Here is a 20,899-nt window from a genome sequence, read left to right on the forward strand (position 1 = left end):
GAACTTGAACCAGAATGTGGTCTTCAGTGCTCAAAGAAGGCCCTGCATCTGTTGTTGCTATTCTATGAATGCTTTGAACTTAGCAGGCTGTCGGGGGAGGGTGTTTCAATATGGCACGCTAAGTAATATTGTGTTTATTTTGACACTACAAAACACCACATAAATGATAAAAAAACAGACTCCCACAACCTCTGAACAGACTTTGCTTTCTTGGAGGAATTTGACATCAAGACCATGGCGTTTGATCGCTTGTCTATTCACAAGTTGTTTCTTTTCTGAGGGAGAGCATGGCATGAGAATTCAATTTTCTTGAGTAATAATGCTCATCAATCTCAACAGTACTCTGTAACACATGTTATCATGTAATATAGAGAGTGAAAAGCTTAAAGGGGACCTATTATGCCCCATTTTACAAGATGTAAGTCTCTGGTGTCCCCAGAGTGTGTATGTGAAGTTTTAGCTCGAAATACATCACAGATCATTTTTTATAGCATGTTAAAATTGCCACTTTTAGAGGTTGAGCAAATACAAGCCGTTTTAGTGTGGTCCCTTTAAATGCAAATGAGCTGCTGCGCTGACCTAAGAGGGCGGAGCTTCAAGAGGATTCAGTCAGGATGCACAATAATGTCAGAAACTGTGAATATATGCTGCATGGAGATAGAACAGGTATAGTTTAGTTCATTACGGTTATAACATATTGTCTTCTTGTTTTTAATCTACTATATTAGTACAGGCCTGTTGTACCGTCCGAATGATGGCCAAACTTTACCGATGAGTTTTATGACATTTATTGTACTTAACAAAAAATATGAAGCGTCCGTTTTCACTCTAGAAAATCACTGTAAGAGCTTAATAAAACACTGCAAGTGTGCATTAAAATATTATCCATAAACTCTCTCTCTTTTCCTTGTATTACCAACATACATAGCGAAGTACGTTACACAGAAACACTCATTACAACTAACACAGTAAATGAACATATAAAGACCTTATGCCTTTCGGGTGGTTCTTAATAAACTTTATACCCGTAAATAAACTCAGATGAACTTTAATAAAGTGCCCTCCCCTTCATTACTGCCTTATCCAGTATAAGCTGGATCACGAGCAGTTTTTACTTGTATATCCTTGAGTAGCACATTTTTAGCACTGTCTCTGTTTTGTATTGTCCCTTTGTTTTGATATTCGTTCACTAAGCAGATCGGTGTGAAATGATTCACGCAGACATAAACGAATTTCGACAGAACTGAGGGAGAATTTTCTGGAAAACAAGTTAATCTGCCTCGTTTTCAGCAGCTCAGATTTAGGGAGTAAATGAAAAGAGCTATGTGGATTAATCCATCCAGCTACAGAACAGCTAAAACGCTTGGGAGACATTAGTGCAGCAATGGCGGACTCGCTGCACGCGCTCAGGGCGGTTCTATGTTCAAGTGTCAGTCAACATTCGTGGGCGGGACCTGTGGCGTTTGTGACGTCACACTGCCAAGGATCTGGAAACGGCTTGTTCTGAGACACTGCTTATGATTTATTGGGGATTAAAAAGAAAGGAGTAAGTGGATTTTTATCACTATCGGGTGGTTGTGTACACACACTGCCAACACACATTTATGTCCATAACATAAATGGAACATTCTACAAATTAGAACAAAAAGTCCAAAACAACTGTCCTTCATTGTTCAGCCTAATAGACCAGAAAGTATGAACATTGTAAAATGACTCATAGTGCATTTAAGTGTCCTGCACAAATTAGGCTGGCATTCCTTGGAGTTACCACAGCACAGGCTGTCAGAGTGTGTCTAACTGAAGGTTACTTGGAGCCATCTGATTCATCAAGGTCATACGGCGCTTCACGAGTCGATGAGTAGAGAGCTATGCTTTATAAACCTTACAGTTGACATTCCAGATCAGAAAGCTGAACTCAGCCAAATGAACCCATTAACCTCAAGTCAGCAAGACAAACCTGATAAAACAATGAAAACCCCCTCAGGGGATCTCACATGCATCGCATTCAGTATGTAGTGCTAGAGTCTAAAATAAAATCTTCTAGTGAGACATTATTTTGCATCATTTTCACAAGGCATACATTTATTATGTACATGTTTTAGGCTAGTAATGCTAAATCAGTTGTTGTTAAAAGCTTGATTTAAAAGTACAATGGAGAAGTACAATATCTGCATATCACATATTATCTATCTATGTACTATAGTTTAGCTAATTTATCATACTGTTTCTCTGAACCTGAAATGAGTATGTCACATTAATCATTAAATAAAGTTGTCTTTTGTTATATCTATTCCAGCATATACCCAAATTCAGACCCATCAGCTGCTCCAGCAGCATAAGCATCAGTTTGTGATACAGCAGCAGCCTCAGATACTGCAGAGAGGTCAAGCTCAGCTCTTAGAAGCTGCCACCATTCATCCTCACACATTGCAAGCTGTAGCCATTCAGCCTGCCCTGCCAGCTCAGCCTCAGCAGTGCCCTCTCCCTTTGCTGCCCAAAGTGCCTGTTACCTGCCAACAAGCCACCATCTTCCATTCCACCACTGTGAGTCAGCAGGCACTTGCCCAGAATGGACAGCCGCCCATGCTGAGCCACAGCAAAGCAGCACCTCTACAGCTTACTGCAGTTAATGTCCAGATCCAGCCAGTTCAAACTCATGTAAGTGGATTGAACGTCATGTATTGGTTTGTTTCTTTATTTGAGTGTACCTTAATTGTATTCGTTTCACTTATTCCCTTCTTTTCTGACCCTTCCTGTTCTGACATTAATTTCAGCTGAAAGTAGCCACACAGGATGTGTCAAATAAGGACAACCCTGTTCCTTTCGAACCGCAGCTGCTATCCATACCAACACAAGAGCCAACCCAATCAGAACAATCCCAGTCAGTCAAACAATCTCATCAAAGCAAAGTGACAGACAACACAGAAGGTACTGATTATTTTATTGTTTGTTTCATTTCCATGACTTTCATTTATTTAGTTTGTTGGTTCAAAAAGGGAAAAGGTTGCAATTATTTTTTAATTTAGCAATATCTGCAAGCATTCTTTGTGTTTTGATTTACACAAATATAAATGGCTCCATCTTTTTTTATTATCCTAACAGTCAAATGCACTCAATATAATCAGTAACTTGGATTAATATATTTAGTTCAATCATGACAACTCGCTGAAGATTTTTAGCATGGTAATGGATGTGACAAAGTTAATGTATTTGGTCTTGGCGGAATAGATCTGCTACGCTGTTGCTGCTGCAGAGCAAGTACAGGAACTTGCTAGTGCCAATTCATATGTCGATATGCTGCTGCGAGTAAGACAGTGCTGCTGCACAAATAGAATATATCAATAACCCATATCAGATCTACAATATACAGGTGGAGCTGGGGAAGGTGGAGGGTTTTAGAGGAACTCTGAAGTGTGCTGCAAACTGCTATAGCGAATGTTACCAGCCATTTAAATGTGAGCAACAAGCTCATTGGCTGCAGAAGTGATGTGGACCAATCAGCTTGTACCAAGTATAGTTAATGCTGTAATTATCATCAGTTTCCGTTAAGGACCCATCAGCCTGCGCCATCTAGAGTTTTATGACTGAACTATGTCTTTAAACAAAGCTGCAATAAAATCAACATCCGCAGTTGAAAATCAAGATTTTTTAATAATTTCAAATACCAGGGTGCAGATTATGGGAGGTTTGGGAAGTCTGATCTCCCCTAATGAAGGTTTGAGTTGAGGAAATCAAAACAGAAGGCTGGGGGTCTTCAATGTGTAGAATAAAAAATAAGAAAAAAGAGTCATTTTAAAACATTTCAGGAACCATTTAAGTTGCTGAATGTGATATGCAGACAGGTAACCATAGCAACAGTGGTCTACTAAGCACATTCCATTAGGATCATTATGGAGTGGTACATCAACAAGTAGTGTAATTTTAGATTTGCATATTATTAGATATTTACATATCAAAAATATATCACAGTGAAAAAGCTTGATTTAAAATACCAAAAAATACCAATCATATAGATGTTATGTAGTTATTTATTATGTACTATAGTGAATCTATGTACTATAGTGTAGCTGATTACGTACTGTGTGTTTCTCTGAAACTGAAATGTCACATCTTAAACACTTTATTTATTATAGATTTACACATCACAAAGATATTACACTGTCAAACACAATATATGACTGAACAATTAATCTCCTAAAAATATTGAAAAAAGGCATGGAATATTAAAACTATTTTGGTCACATCCAGCTATACTGACTGCAAAATCTTGGTCTAGCCAGACGCAGAGAGGCTACTACGTCACTACCATCTGTAGGTTTGCCAGTCACAAAAACACAAAGGCCAACAACATGAGCTCTCCCCTCAAGCGGAAGAGTAGATCTGTCACACCCCCAGTGTCTATTGTCCAGTCAAAGCACTTTCGAGAGTGTGACAGGCAGCTTCTGCTATAATTAGGGACAAGGGTCTGAACTCTGTTGTTCTCGGTGGGACGTGGGAATAAAGGTGGACGCACTCTAGCTGTCTGGCAGGTGTGTTGGAGGCCTATCCTCTCAGACGTTAAATTATGAATGATGATAAACTGCTCTTTTATGATCGTAAATGGCTTGCGGCATCAGAGCACTTGAATCGTAAATCATGTCATTCTTTTATGACATGTTTTATCATGCTAATAATTTTGCTTGATATGGATCATGGTGCATTCATAAAAGTTTTTTTGTTTTAGATTAAACACATTTAGTGGTTTTTCATGTGTGAGATTACACACTTTAATCAGCTATTTCCATGCTAGCATAGAGGTGAGTCTCATAGAATTGAGTAAGTTCAAGTTCAGATCAAAGTAACTCTTCTTTTTAAAGCAAACAACAAAATCACTGTGGTTACGCCTGATTAATTATTATGTTTCAGTAGCTTGCAATTGATGTAATTGCTCCAGACGTTGACATTGCAGTGCAAGACGAGCTTGGGTTTAGCTTACGATACTTAGACTCCATTGTGTTTCGATTCCCAGCTGCTGAGCGTGGCACATGAGTGGTGTTGTATATCTTACGAGCAATAGACTCACTATACATGCCCCTGTGTTACCCTGGATCTCCTTTTGTCCCTGAGGAACCCAAGAACCTCTTATCGAAACATTTGTGTCTGCTCTCAATACGAGATAATCTTGCAGCTAATGCAGGGTAGAGCTTGACACAGAGTTAAAAACAGTTATTCCCAGTTGTACTGAAGATAAATAATAGTGTAGATTAATTAGTTTTAGAGATAACTTTATTTGAAATGTTATTTTCTGATAAGTAATGTTTTAGAACAGTATTTCTTACAGTCTGCTTGTACAAAGAACAAACAGTCTGCAACCATAAGCAGTTTTTTGCATTCATAAAATAGTGTAAAAGTCCATGTGAACTGCAAGTTTTGACCGACTTCAGTGTTGTGACGTATTTCCGAGTGAAACTGAATATTGAATGAGAAAAAATAGAGGACGAGGCTTGATTTTAGCACACCTCTTCAGAATCCCTCTCAGCAGACTGACGTCATCAGAGAAGGAATGCTGTTCCAGAGGGGAAGAAAATTTTCAGAATTTGACTAAACATTATGAAGACAAACACATTTTTCCTGTGGATTGGCTTGCATGGTTTAACTGATTACCACAGGACTAATGTTTGATTGAGTCAATTTTAATTTGTGCAGACTTTAGCATGCAGTTTTATTCTATAAATACATGGAATTCTGGTTATTAGTATACAATTATTTTGAGGGTACAAAGAATTTGTATAGGTTTACTATGGAAGTCTGTTTCGGCCACTATATAAAAAAAAAAAAATGGTAATTGAAAGTTACAAAACTGACTTTTTTTCTCAGAATTGTGAGTTATAAAGTAAGAATTGTGAGATATAAACTCACAATTGCATGATAAAAAGTCAGATTCTGAGATATAAATTCACAATTCTGACTTTTTTTTTCTCGTAATTGCGAGTTATAAACTCACAATTTTGTGAAACTTTATATCTTGCAAGTTTATATCAGAATTTTTTTATCTTTTTTATCACGCAATTGCGAGTTTATATCTCGGAATTCTGACTTTATATCACACAATTGTGAGTTTATATCTCAGAATTTTGACTTTATATCAGGCAATTTTGAGTTTATATCTCAGAATTCTGACTTTATATCAGGCAATTTTGAGTTTATATCTCAGAATTTTGACTTTATATCACGCAATTGTGAGTTTATATCTCAGAATTTTGACTTTATATCATGTAATTTTGAGTTTATATCTCAGAATTTTGACTTTATATCACGCAATTGTGAGTTTATATCTCAGAATTTTGACTTTATATCAGGCAATTTTGAGTTTATATCTCAGAATTTTGACTTTATATCACACAAATGTGAGTTTATATCTCAGAATTTTGACTTTATATCACACAGTTGTGAGTTTATATCTCAGAATTTTGACTTTATATCACACAATTGTGAGTTTATATCTCAGAATTCTGACTTTATATCAGGCAATTTTGAGTTTATATCTCAGAATTTTGACTTTATATCACACAAATGTGAGTTTATATCTCAGAATTTTGACTTTATATCAGGCAATTTTGAGTTTATATCTCAGAATTTTGACTTTATATCACACAAATGTGAGTTTATATCTCAGAATTTTGACTTTATATCACACAAATGTGAGTTTATATCTCAGAATTTTGACTTTATATCACACAGTTGTGAGTTTATATCTCAGAATTTTGACTTTATATCACACAATTGTGAGTTTATATCTCAGAATTCTGACTTTATATCAGGCAATTGTGAGTTTATATCTCAGAATTTTGACTTTATATCAGGCAATTTTGAGTTTATATCTCAGAATTTTGACTTTATATCAGGCAATTTTGAGTTTATATCTCAGAATTTTGACTTTATATCACACAATTGCGAGTTTATATCTCAGAATTCTGACTTTATATCACACAATTGTGAGTTTATATCTCAGAATTTTGACTTTATATCACACAATTGCGAGTTTATATCTCAGAATTCTGACTTTATATCACACAATTGTGAGTTTATATCTCAGAATTCTGACTTTATATCAGGCAATTGTAAGTTTTATCTCAGAATTCTGACTTTATATCACGCAATTGTGAGAAAAGTCAGAATTCTGAGATATAAACTTGCAATTGCGTGATATAGTCACAATTCTGACTTTTCTCGCAATTCTGACTTTTTTTTCTCACAATTGAGAGTTATAAACTCAAAATTTTGTGAAACTTTATATCTCACAATTCTGACGAGTTTATATCTCAGAATTGTGACTTTATATCATACAATTGCGAGTTTATATCTCAGAATCGTGACTTTATAACTCACAATTGTGAGAAAAAAGTCAGAATGGTGAGAGAAAAGTCACAATTACTGTTTTTATTTTTTTATTTAGTGGCGGAAACGGCCTTCCATAGTTTACAACCCTGGCTGATTAAACAAATAAATGAATGCAGAGTTTAATCTAGACCTGGCTAAATCATTGGGATTCTAGTATCACTTCAGTTTGTCTTATATTTGTTGAAGTTCATTGATTGTTATTTTCCTGTTTATTACTGAGGAGCTGCTTTTAAACAATTTGTATTGAACAAAGCACCAGAATAAAGTTGGCTTGTCTTCACTGTATATAGCCTACTAAGAAACAGTAGTATGGTACACTTTGCCAATGACCTCATATTTAACATGTTAGAAATACATGTGGTCGTTTTTCCATTTTCAATCTTATTTTATGTGAAAATGTCAAATCTTTTAACAGTCCAATGAAAAAACGATTCAAGAAAGAGATGATCATTAAAAACAATTCTATTGCTACTTATTCATTCATCATCACACTAGAAATAAGTCAATAAAGTCGAGCGTACTGGATTGTGGCGTTCCATGCTTCTAAAATAGCAGTATGCAATTCCAAAGATAGCCATGGAGCAGCAGATGCTCTTTCTCTGCCTACGTGCGCCTGTCATGGAGCCGCTCGCGAGTTTTAACCAATCAAGGAACGCCTCTGTGCTAGATACGACCTGCTATTGGACCTATTTCCAAGCGTGAGGGACCAATCGTAGCTGCGCAATGTTTCCTATTCAGTTCCCCCATACAAAGAGGATTAGAGAGTGCGGCCCCGCTGCTCACATTGAGGGAATCGGTTAGAACAAACAAATCCACGCACACAAAAAAGTTTGCATCGGATCATTTTCTGTTCTGCTTTGTATATCACACCAGTGGATTATGGAAGTGTACTCGGAAGCGTTGGAATGCTAAATTCACTTTAGTGTTTTCCTGTTTTGGCGCTTGAAAGTGTAAGTAAAGAGTGCGTGAGCGGAACAAAGGCGTGTGCTGTTGACAATTACCAGGACGCCTGTGCGTGAGCGTTTGTCTGCAGTGTGAAACCCTGCCAACATTTCAGGATATAAAGTTACAAAGTTGTTCACTACTTGTCCTGGGATGGAGGGGTGCGACGGGTCTTTTAGATGCCGAAGATGCGAGTGTTTTGAAGCGTCTCGAGGAAGCACGGGAGTAACTGTTAATGCTGCTACAGTACAGGCGTAGATTTGGCAGTTTTTCAAAACGGGTAGTGCTAAACTTTGACTATGACCTGGGTGTTTTTATATATATATATATATATATATATATATATAAAGTCATAGACGCATAGCTCTTCATAAATCAGTTTTGCTGTGTGCTTTAAGCGGACATTACAGGTCAGTTAGAAATAAGCAAGTGATTGCAGGTGGCGTGACTGTTTTATTCACATGTAGTTCAGTATAACACAACTAACGTTACCTGCTGTGAGCAAATAATGCAAGAGTCGTTTATAAATGATGATCTTGATACAGTGTGCCTGATCTTTCATACGTTTTATTATAACAGACGCATAGGAAACGCATGAGTGTTATGGAATAGCGTGAATGAATCGTTTTGTTTTTATTAGGATCTTTTATGTGAATCGTCAGAACACCAGTTCAAAAACCCGATTCTCTAATAATCAATAACTATTAGCAGAAATATTACAGATAAAGGATACTGTGATTAGGTTTTGTACGCAACTGTATGATCGTTTAATCAACAGACGAATGGCATTTTATTAACGTGCAGAAACTTGAAAATGTAGATTCATTTTAACATTGTTTAATACGAATATTATATTTACTTTGTTTTTATGAAATTACTATAAACACCCTTGTTATTAAACGTAAGGAACGTTGTAAACTAAACACACACATGGCTTTTGAAACGGTGCTAAAATGTCACTGAGCACGCGATGATGTAATCACGTAAAAAGATCAATGAATCGGATCTTTGAAATGAGCTGTTCTAAAGAACCGATTCGCGAAATGTCTCAGATTTGCTACCGGTATTCTAGTGTTTCTGATTGTGCTTGTGTTCAGCAGGCAGAGTGAATGTGAAATCAGGTGTGGGTTCACCTCCAGCCATGACCTCGGGCAGTGGGAACAATGCGCCCACGGTGACCGGCAGCGCTCCGCAAAATGGCGAGAGTAAACCGCCGCCACAGGCGGTAGTAAAGCCCCAGATCCTCACACATGTTATCGAGGGATTCGTGATTCAGGAGGGAGCTGAGCCTTTTCCCGTGAGTGCTGCTTATTTCAGCCCATCCCGTCTACTTGTTTATGTTTGCTTTACTTGTTTTGGTTTCCCTCATGATAATTTCTTAGTTTGTACTTAGTAAAATAATAGTATTTAAACTATATATGAAACTAATATGATTTATTTTGATTAGATAAATGGCACTTGTAAAACTAACTTGTTTGTCATAGAAACTACAACTACAGCTGCTGAAGTAGCAAAAGCCTAAATATTATCGATAGTGTTGTAATAGTAAAACCATGGTATTTTAAACATGCCCAACTTAAGTTGACCCGTTTCCTAGTCATTTTCACTCAACTCTAATCTCTGGTTTCTTAAACCTAGTCCCAGACTAAAATGCATGTTTGAGCTGTTTTAACTGAAAGCAACTTGCACTGACATATCTTAAAATGTCACTGCCATTGTTTTGTCTCAAAATGCACACCAGTAATGTTTTTTTAAGGCACGTTTATAAAAACTGATGTCCTAATTGAACTAAAGGCCTAATCCTAGTTTATTCTAAAGCCCTGTCTGTGAAACCAGACCTAAGTGACCATAAAACATTCGTTAATCTTCGGAACACAAATTTTAGTTGAAATCCGATGGCTCCGTGAGGCCTCCACAGGGAGCAATGACACTTCCTCTCTCTAGATCCATAAATGTACTAAAAATATATTTAAATCGGTTCATGTGAGTACAGTGGTTCAATATTAATATTATAAAGTGATGAGAATATTTGTGGAGCGCCCAAAAAAACAAAGTAACGACTTATTTAGTGATGGCCGATTTCATAACACTGCTTCAGGAAGATTCGGAGCACAAATGAATCGGTGTATCGAATCTGCTGTTCGGAGCGCCAAGGTCATGTGATTTCAGCCATTGGCAGTTTGACACGCGATCTGAATCATGATTCGATACACTGATTCATTTTTGCTCCGAATCTTCCTGAAGCAGTGTTTTGAAATCGGCTATCGCTAAATAAGTCGTTTTTTTTTTTGGCGCACCAAAAATATTCTCGTCGCTTTATAATATTAATATTGAACAACTGTACTCGCATGAACTGATTTAAATATGTTTTTAGTACTTTTATGGATCTTGAGGAAGTCCTTGTTAAAGTCCTTGTTTATTCAAAGAGGCACACTTCCCTCTAGTGGACAATATACCACAGTTCTAACTTGTATCCACAGACTTTGGTAGAAGACTTTGAGCATGCAGTATATGTTCTTGTGTAGTGAATGGTGTTGTTTTTTTTAATTTTTTTTATGCAACACCTTGTGGATCTATCCAGGTTGAACGTCCGTCCTTGCTGATCGAGAATTTAAAGAAGCAGAAGCAGCATCAGGCTTATTCAGACCTACAGAAGCAGGCTCACAATGCAGACTCTGAGATGGAGGATCTTTCGCAGCAAGGTAATGAGATACAATAATGAAGCAATACTCTAACAGTCTGGACAAATCAACACCAATCTGCAGCAGATTTGAGTTGACAGATTTCACAGAAAATCACATGTATGACGGCATAGACTCTGATTCCATCCAGTCGGAGGATATCTGACATGAGTCGATTTTAGAACACATTGTTTACATTTGTCACGCATCTCCTAGAAATGAGGCACGTTTCTGTGCGAACATGCGTTTGGATCAACTTAAAAGTTTGATAGTGTGTGATCCTTGGTTGTTTGGTATAGGATACCCAGTTTTTCTCTGTAACCATTTACAAAGTCGGCAAGTGTATGATGCTTATCGTTTTAAAATCTGTTTAGATTTGAAAAGTCAAGTTGTGTATTCCAGCCTTTAGTCACACACCCGATGTTCAGACTGTTGTCCAATCAGCCATAATATCAATTTTTTTTTTTTTTTTTTTTTTTTTACAGAGCTAAATAATCAGATCGCTGAGCCAGTGCTGTCATGTGAATTCTGTGGGAATGTAGACTTTGCGTTTAACTTCAAGAGATCCAAGCGGTTTTGTTCTACAGTGTGTGCAAAGAGGTATGTGGATCCATCTGTAGCCCACAAATTATTTTAGATTTTGTATCAGCATTTTGTAAACACTCGATTGAGTAGTTGGTTTACCTGTTTTCTTCTTCTCTTTCAGGTATAATGTTGGATGCACAAAGCGAATGGGACTTTTCCCAAGAAAATCAACATCGGAGAGCCCAAAGAAACAGAAAGCCTCAAACACCAATCATCAAAACAGCAGCACAGATATCAGGAAACGGGTAATTCCCTCTTCTTTCTTTCTTTCTTTCTTTCTTTCTTTCTTTCTTTCTTTCTTTCTTTCTTTCTTTCTTTCTTTCTTTCTTTCTTTCTTTCTTTTCTTTCTTTCTTTCTTTCTTTCTACACTTGAAATAGTTAACCCTGGGTTATTCTAAACCCTGGATAAATGGAATTCTGGGTTATCTTGTTTCACGTTTCACCAAAGACTATAGAATAACACAAGACGTCACTCGTATTGTTTTGAATGAGAGAAAGTGTAACGCACAATATGGCGGAATAAGTCCCGCCTTCAAAATAAGAGCCAATCGCCGACTGGTAAAGTCATCGCGTGACTGCAGCGGCCGTTAGAAGCTCTGGTTTCTATAGAAACAGTCAGAGATGCGCATTAGCTTGATCCATACTAAAAAATAGTTGTTGTTTTTTTTTTTTGGTCATGATTCGAGCATTTGGAAAAAAATTTTTTAAACAGTTGTAGTTAGATTTCATTGGTGATTTCAAATATCAAATTTAATCGTAAGGTTGACGAACAGTTTTGGAGAATCTGATGTTTCCCCATTCAAAGAGATAGGAGCTGCATGGATGCCCAGGATGCCCAAGAGATGTTTCAAAGATGGCCGCCGAGTGAAATGACTTGTCTTAAAGGGACTTTGGTTTCACTCTGCTCATAATTTACCTGGGGTTAACAATTAATCCTGGGTATTCATAAGCTGATGTTTCACAGTGTACATTCCTAAACCCTGGTTTGATGTTCTTATTTGCATATTTGCCGTGTCAGTGTCATCGATTGGATAAATGTAGCACGCGACCTGTTTACATAGCTTTAGCATTGCGCATCCTCGTACTGCCAACTGTAATATCGAGTTTGTACTGAATGGACATTTCGGACTATAAAGGTATCAATGAAAGTCTTTTCTTCACTCAAATTGTAGTGTTTTCTGTCAGCATTTGACATTTTTCCTCTCAAACGCTGAATTTACTGTTTAAATACAACAAAATTCTTTCTATCTTTCGTTTTTTCGTCTCATTAGGTTGGTCTATGCAGAAATTAGCTTAATTGTATCACTTGTGTTCTCTCATAGAATCCAAGGGCTCCAACAGCCATGGGAGGAGCGTCTTTGTTGTCCCCACACTCCTCTCACCCATGTCACGGTGATTCCAGCCAGTGCTCCGATATGTCCAGCTACGAAGAGCCCATTTCGCCACTGTCCAACTCAAGCTTTGGAACCCAAAGGCTTCCGAACAAGGAAAGATTTGATCACAGTAGAGATCTCCCTCTCCTCACGCAGCACTTCTTGGCCAGCGATCCCACCAAGTGGAACGTCGAGGACGTTTATGAATTCATCTGCTCTCTGCCAGGTAGCTACCATCATATTCTGTCGCATTTTGAGTCGCAAATTAGTTAAACGTCACTAAAAATCTTCTTTTTTGCGGCAGGCTGCCAAGAGATCGCAGAAGAGTTTCGCTCTCAGGAGATCGATGGCCAGGCCTTAATGCTTCTCAAAGAGGATCATCTCATGAGCACCATGAACATCAAACTTGGCCCCGCACTGAAAATCTTTGCCCACATCAGTATGCTCAAGGACTCGTAGCCTTTCCCACAGCTCTGTCTGATTTGGAAAGGACACCCTAACACCTCTGCACTGGTTTCCTCATCCCATTGTGGCTTTTGGTCCTGGGGATTGCTGCTCCTCAAACCCACAAACTTGTGTACAGTTCTCGTCACAGTTGAACAATTTCATCCCTAAAGCATGATGGTGTGACTTGATTACAAATCTCTCGTGTATTCAGCTGTGCCAGGCCTGGGAGGGGGCGACAATCCATCATGTCAAGAAGACAAGCACAAGTACTTTGCCATTTGTGCAAACAAATGTTCATCGTATGGTAGCATGCAAACAGGTTTACAGTTTCTTTTCTGTTTTGAAATGGACTTGTGATTGTTCTGTCATAAAGTGACGTTGTTGTAGTTCTGTTTCTCACTGTCACAGCAACATGTGATGTTCGGTTAGCCAAGGAAAATTTTGTACCTTTTAGCCTCGCAGTGTGCCATCATTTGTAGGTAGTAAACTGTGTTCAGGTTTCTTCATCTCACAGGATATTCCTCAGTTCACTTGGTATCAGATTTTTGTACTCAAATGTGGCATTTTTGACACTATAATTCACAGGTATTATGGACATGAAAACTTTGACTCCAAGATGTGCCTAATATTTTCTAAATATCCCAAAGATTCCACACACATTATCATGCTTTTAGTTCAAGTGAAATCAGTTAGTCAAAAATGCATTCCCCAGCATTAAGGTTTAAGGACTGTGGTTAATACCACTTTACAATTAAGTTCTGAACCCATCCTTAGTATGATGAACTGCGATCATTTTTCATAAATCACTTCTGTCCCAAACATCAATGTGTGCACTCATGTTTGGGAAGCTGGTGCAGCAATTGTCTCTATTTTTACATTCATCATTTGATCAAATTTCTGTATTTATTGAGAGCCAGTCTCCGATTCTGTTTTATATTTGAAAATAAAACTGAGAAAACGAAGTTGTCAGATGATTGTTTTTCAAAATCAAAACCTTACATATCCTCATATCACAGAGCAAGTGGATAAAACTTGCTTCTGGATGTTTTCCTAATGCATTTAGTTTTTTTTTTAGTTTAGCATTGCTGTCCTTCGTGTAATTTCCAATACCACAATTGTTAGACGATGCAGTGCCACCTGTCGACGTGGGAATGATAGTTTAATTAACAAACTCAAACTGATAGTTTACAGGAGAGTCGTTTACAATATTCCCTTCTATAACAAAAAAAATGTGAAACTTGGGCGTCACTCACACATTTTTTCCATCAAATTGTTTCACCTTATGTACGCCGTACCAATGTTTACGCTCATTTTTTGTCTTTGTCGGTCTTTCTGTCTTCTGACATCTGTCTTCGGCCATACAGGTAGATATATATATATATATATATTAGACACTAGTTTTAGATGCGGCAGCCAATGAGCGCGGGTCACGACATTTGAGCATAGCGAAATGCATTGAGGGGGCGACCCGCAACAAACTTGATTAGTTCACCCAAAAAGAAATTCTGTCATTACTCACCCTCGTTCATCTTCGGAACACAAATTAAGATATTTTTGATAAAATCCGATGGTTCAGTGAGGACTGCATTGCCAACAATAACTCTCCCCTTTTCAATGCACAGAAAGCTTTAGGTTACTTACGTAACCCCGGTTCTCTGATAACATGAGTGAAGTATCTCACAAAGGGAACGCCTCTGGGCGTGACAGATCCTGGAAGCACCAATTACACCACGTCTGTCAGTTTGACAGACCAATCACGACAGTGATGTGGGAGTCCCTGCTCCCTAATATATACCGCTGCCGTTGGTCCCTACTTCATTCTTAGCATATCTCTTCTCCGTGCACTGCAAGGAGGGACGTGCGGTGAGATACTTCACTCATGTTATCAGAGAACCGGGGTTACGTAAGTAACCTAAAGTTCTCTTTCAAACATTCGCTCAGTATCTCACAAAGGGATATAGACCACTCCCGTATTGCAGATATGCTGTCTGAAGCAGGCATGTCAACCAACTCTGTGATGTAAGCTATGACATAACACAATACCCGTAACTATTCACCAATAGAACAGGGATATATGTGAACAAAAAGTTTATTTGATTTTGATGATAATTTTCCTCTAAAGAAAGGTTTTTTTTTTTTTTTTTTTTTTTTATACACTTAGGACGGAATGGGCCAGCGATGGCTCAGTGACATCCAGTCTATAAAATCGGACAAATGTGTGAGGCGATGCCCAACTTGCTGCTGCACAAATGTCCTGAACTGAAACGCCCTTAAACAATGCCCATGAGGTGGCCATACCTCTGGTAGAATGAGCCTTCAGCCCCTCCGGAGGACAGAGACCCATGCTATTATAACTTACTATAATAGCTTCCACTACCCAGTGGGACAGGCGCTGACGTGAAATAGGTTTACCCTTATGAGAATTAGCCCAAGAAACAAATAACTGATTACTGTTCCTTAGTGCTTTCGTTCTGTCCACATAGTGACGCAACGCACGGACAGGGCACAGGCAATGAAGCCGCTCATCCTCTGGCGAGGAAAAAGGCTGCGGATGGAAAGCCAGTAAATCCACCTGTTTACAAGCGAGAGCTGACTCGCTCACCTTAGGTACAAACGCTGGATTAGTTTTCAGAGTTACTCTCGAGTAATCCGTAGCGAACTGCATACAGGAGTTATGAACCGATAAAGCTTGAAGTTCACTAACCCGTTTCGCGGTCGAAAGAGCCAGTAATAAAGCAGCCTTTAGCGAAAGGAGCTTTAATTCAATACTGTCTATAGGCTCAAAAGGGGGCTGAGATAGTGCATTAAGGACCACAGACAGATCCCACGGCGGAATCAGTGGCTTTGAAACCCTGTGCAAACGCCGCGCGCCTCTCATAAACCTGCAAACAAGCGGGTGTTGACCTATAGTATTTTTGTCAATCCCCACATGACACGCAGAAATTGCGGCGAGATAAACCTTAACGGTTGAAAAGGCTCTGTCCTTATCCAAAAGTTCCTGCAGAAAACATAACATATCCGCGACAGAACAGAGAAAAGGGACGATGTGTCTGCTAGCGCACCATTGCTCAAACACTCTCCACTTCCGATCATATACCGAGCGCGTTGAAGCTGCTCGTGCATTCTGAATAGTCTCAATCACCCTCACAGGCAAACCCGTAACACTCAAGTTTAACCTCTCACGGGCCAGGCCCAAAGAGCCACTTTGTTCGGGTCTGGGTGAAAATCTCTCCGCGCGCTTGAGAGAGGAGGTCCCTGCGCAACGGGAGCGGCCAGGGCTGGCCGCATAGAAGCTGAATTATCTCCGTCAGCCACAACTTCCCTGGCCAATTTGGGGCAATTAGTATAACTGAGTGACCGCATTCCCTTACTCTTTGTAATGTTGGTATGATCAGACTCAGTGGAGGAAACGCGTAAAGTAGTGCGTTTGGCCATGGGTGTGCCAGAGCATCCACACCCATATGTGCACCGTCTCTCGCCAGAGAGAAGAATAGAGGGCAATGAGTGTTTTCGTGCGAGGCGAAGAGATCTACGGCAGCTCGGCCGAACCTCTCCCACAACTGGCTCACTACCTGAGGGTGGAGAGTCCATTCTCCATACAGCGGATTTCCTCTGGACAGGAGATCCGCTCCACATTCATTATTCCCGGAACATGCGTTGCCCGTAGTGAATGAAAATGCTTCACGCCCCACACGATCAGTTTCTGTGCCAGACTGTGAAGCTGAGGGGAGCGTGTGCCACCCTGGCGATTTATGTATGCCACTGCCGTTGTGTTGTCTGATCTGATCAAAACGTGGTGGTTCTTTAGAAACTGCACAAAATGTTTCAATGCTAGAAACACCGTTAACAGTTCCAGGAAGTTTATGTGTGCGTTCTGTAGCGAGACAGGCCATTTCCCTTTCGCTATTCTGCCCTCGCACACAGCACCCCAACCTGTGAGCGACGCATCCGTTGTGACCACCTTTCTCATAGAAACTGCTCCCAGCGGAGTCCCTGACTCGAGAAAAGCCCGATCTCTCCAGTGATGGAGAGCGCGCATGCAAAGTGATGTTACTATCACTTTGCGGTTTAGGTGGCGTTTTGGACACAAACGCTGTGCCGCTGTCCAGCGCTGGAAATCCCTCATTCGCAACAGTCCCAGAGGAATGATTGAAACTGTCGAGGCCATCAGACCCAGAAGACGTAAACACAGTCTGAATTGAACTTTGTTTCCTTTCTGAAAAAGGGACAAGCAGCCGCGAATTGACTTGATGCGCTCCTCCGACAGAAAAGCTTGATACAGGTCTGAGTTCAGTCTGAGACCCAGGTAAATTATCTCTTGTGTGGGCACTAAGCTGCTTTTCGTCTCGTTTATCCTGAAGCCTAGGCTCTCCAGGTGAGACACGAGCATTTTTGTCTCTCTCTCTGCCTGATGCCGCGACGGCGCGCAGAGCAGCAGATCGTCCAAATATGCTGACACTCTCAGACCCATCATCCTCAGCGGTGTGAGCGCCGCTTCCACACATTTTGTAAAAATTCTCGGTGCGAGAGACAGACCAAACGGTACTGTCAAAAATTCGTACGCTGTGTCCCGATAGGCAAACCTGAGGAATTTTCTGTGTGCTGGATAGATGCTTATGTGAAAATATGCGTCCTTCAAATCGACTGATGTCAGCCAGTCTTTGGGACGAATAATTTTTGACAACACCTTTAAGGTCAACATTTTGAAATTGTATTTCCTGAGGTGTTTGTTGAGGTTCCGTAAATCCAGAATGGGACGGAGACCCCCTCCTTTTTTGGGAATGACGAAGTACCGTGAGTAAAAGCCGTGGTGGCTGTCCTCTGGCGGCACAACTCGAATTGCTCTTTTGTTTAATAAAGAGGTTATTTCTTCCTCTAAAATCTGAGCTGACTCCCCTTGTGCTGTTGACATTAACACACTGTTGAAAAGTGGAGGTTTTACAGCAAATTGCAGACGATAACCCCGGCTTATTGTGGAGAAAACCCAGGGGTGAACTGCGCATGCGCGCCATCTCTCTGCGTGAGCAGAGGAGTGGACCGGAGCGCGCTCTCGTCCACTAGTGACGCGGCGGCGCCCTCTAGTGGTGGAGCTGGGGACTGCAGTTCTGATCTGAACAATTTTGTTTTTGTGTGTGTTTTTATTTTCAAACATAGCTGTGCCCTCGGCCCACTGCCTGGATGCACAGGGAATGAGTTTATTATTTTCACACCAAACATGTTTTCGTGAGAACAGCCCTCTGCCCTCTGTTGAAACCCCGTGGGTGGAGGGAGGGGAAATTTTGTGTGGGGCACTGGGGGAACTGGTGCCAACTTCACAACTGAACTGGTCATTAGAGAACTTTTTCCTGTGAACGATTCCCAAGTCCAACGCCTTTTCTTGGCGGGAGGGGGAAAAATTGACCACTCTCTTTGAGGAAAAACAAAAACAGATACTCCGGGAGTGCTGTTGTTCATCCTTTTGTTCTGGATGCGATGACGTGTTAGGTCGCTCGCCGTTTCTTCCCTCCCTGAGGGTTTGCTGGCCGGTGTCTAGCTGCAGCTGCCGCAAAAGAAGGTTTTCCCCTCGGCTGAGCCGGTTTGGATTGTGGCTCAACCTGCTGAGGTTGAGGTGGTCTAGGGCCTCTGAAGGCTGAATGACCACTCCTGTGGGGAGCTTCAAAACCGGAGCGTGGTGGCTGAGAAGTACGAGCAGTGGGTCTGCGAGGAAGGCAAGTTTGGAACGCCTCACCTTCCTGTTTCCTCAGATCACACTTTTGACGCATTGCAGTGACCGATGCCCCGAAAAGGGCTTTGGGCTCAACTGGAGCGTCCAAGAAGTCCACCTTCTCTCTGTCTGACAGCCCTGACAGCCCCAGCCAGAGAGCCCGCTCACCCACCACGGCCAGGCCCATGCTGCGACCACAGCTCTGGACCGCGCCCCTGGAGGTTCTCAGGTTGAGATCTGCAATAACACAGATCTCTTCCCACAGGGCTGGGTTTGGTGTCCCAGCATCCATCTGTCTCCCCATCTCCTCCATAAGCTCTGCTTGATAAGCAGTGAGGAGAGAGGTGGCATTAAGAGCCCTCACTGCCAGTGCAGAAGAACGATAAATCTTCTGGAATACTGAGGCTGTTAAGCGTTCAGTGCGTCCTGGCAGAGAAGCTGAAGCAGAGGAAAAGGCTGCTCTGCGGTTGGGGTTAAGATGGTGAGCTACTGAAAGCTCAACATGAGGGGGATTTGACATCCCTAACTCCTCCATGTTATCAACATCCAGCCTCGAAAAACCTTTTACAGGAACCCTGTGTGAAAAGGGTTTATCCCAGAAACGTTTCATTTCTGAAACGCAGGCTGGGACCGCTGGAATGAGCTGCTTAACAGGTTGGGCACGTGACGGTAGTCTCTTGCCGTCATAGAGATCCCTCTCCGTCCCCTGGCCTGTCTGCTGCGACGGCCACTCTATGGAGAGTTTTGCCGCCGCCCTCCGGCACATTTCGAGCAGGTCGAGCTCCGTCTGAGCTGGGGAGGGTGACCCTTCGCTTAACGCGCTGCCCGGCCGGGAGAGATTTGGCGGGAGGATCGCGTCGTCGTCATCCTCCTCCCCGTCCTCCTCTAACAGACGAGCGATGGCTTCGTCGTCCTCATCGTCTTCCTCCCTTACATTAGTAAAGGATCCGAAAATGGGAGGTAGGTCGGGAGAGACTTCATCCATAAATTCGCCCCAACTGCACGACGCAGGGGGCGGATTAGTTTCTTCCGCGGGCGGCGGAGAAAGGCAGGGGTCTCCTTTATTGGCGGCCGCGACGCGCACTCTTCTCTCTAGCACCCTTGACGGGAAGAGAGAACAGTGTGGACAGCATTCGGGGTTCGCGAGGGCTGCCTGAGCGTGTCTCACCCCCAGGCATACGATGCATAAAGGATGAGGATCCTTGCCTGATATCATTGACCCGCACGCGCACGGGCGTGAGGCCTCCGATTTCGGTCCGCTGCTTGTAGAATTAGCAGTTGCCATACTAAAATAATAAATTCACCACGAATATCTAAGAGAATTCGCCGTAACGCGTTAATTTTCTTAGTATAACCGAAGCAAATAATCACTGCTACAGTGAAAAAGACCCGCTAGCAAAACAGCTGCGTTCGGCGACGTACCTTGACGGCTAGTCTCAGAACAGTTAAGCAACTATTAAGACAGGTCCTGCTGAAGGATAGCTTCCAATTTGATCTTCACGGGGAAGAGATCGAGAATGAAGTAGGGACCAACGGCAGCGGTATATATTAGGGAGCAGGGACTCCCACATCACTGTCGTGATTGGTCTGTCAAACTGACAGACGTGGTGTAATTGGTGCTTCCAGGATCTGTCACGCCCAGAGGCGTTCCCTTTGTGAGATACTGAGCGAATGTTTGAAAGAGAACTACTAAAAACATATTTAAAACAGTTCATGTGACTACACTGGGTTTAACCTTAGTATTGTAAAGCGACGAAAATACTTTTTGTGCACCAAAAATAAAATAG

General features: G+C 41.0%; 1 protein-coding gene across 5 annotated transcripts in view; it reads left to right on the forward strand.

Annotated features, from left to right (window-relative positions):
- Positions 1 to 14,362, forward strand: part of phc2a (polyhomeotic homolog 2a (Drosophila)) — a 53,026-nt gene extending 38,664 nt beyond the window's left edge. For 3 of the 5 annotated variants that reach the window (XM_067371469.1, XM_067371471.1, XM_067371472.1), the window contains 8 exons: positions 2,297 to 2,658; positions 2,775 to 2,928; positions 9,420 to 9,619; positions 10,904 to 11,024; positions 11,489 to 11,603; positions 11,710 to 11,833; positions 12,911 to 13,187; positions 13,266 to 14,362. In XM_067371469.1, the coding sequence (XP_067227570.1) occupies positions 2,297 to 2,658; positions 2,775 to 2,928; positions 9,420 to 9,619; positions 10,904 to 11,024; positions 11,489 to 11,603; positions 11,710 to 11,833; positions 12,911 to 13,187; positions 13,266 to 13,420 (1,508 nt within the window). In that variant the 3' untranslated portion in view covers positions 13,421 to 14,362. Of the gene's footprint in view, positions 1 to 2,296; positions 2,659 to 2,774; positions 2,929 to 7,955; positions 8,331 to 9,419; positions 9,620 to 10,903; positions 11,025 to 11,488; positions 11,604 to 11,709; positions 11,834 to 12,910; positions 13,188 to 13,265 lie in introns of those variants that run through there. The other 2 variants (XM_067371470.1, XM_067371474.1) reach the window with 2 other exon arrangements.
- The last annotated feature ends 6,537 nt before the right edge of the window (positions 14,363 to 20,899 follow it).

The sequence above is a fragment of the Chanodichthys erythropterus genome, chromosome 20, assembly GCF_024489055.1.
Source record: "Chanodichthys erythropterus isolate Z2021 chromosome 20, ASM2448905v1, whole genome shotgun sequence".
NCBI lineage: Eukaryota > Metazoa > Chordata > Actinopteri > Cypriniformes > Xenocyprididae > Chanodichthys > Chanodichthys erythropterus.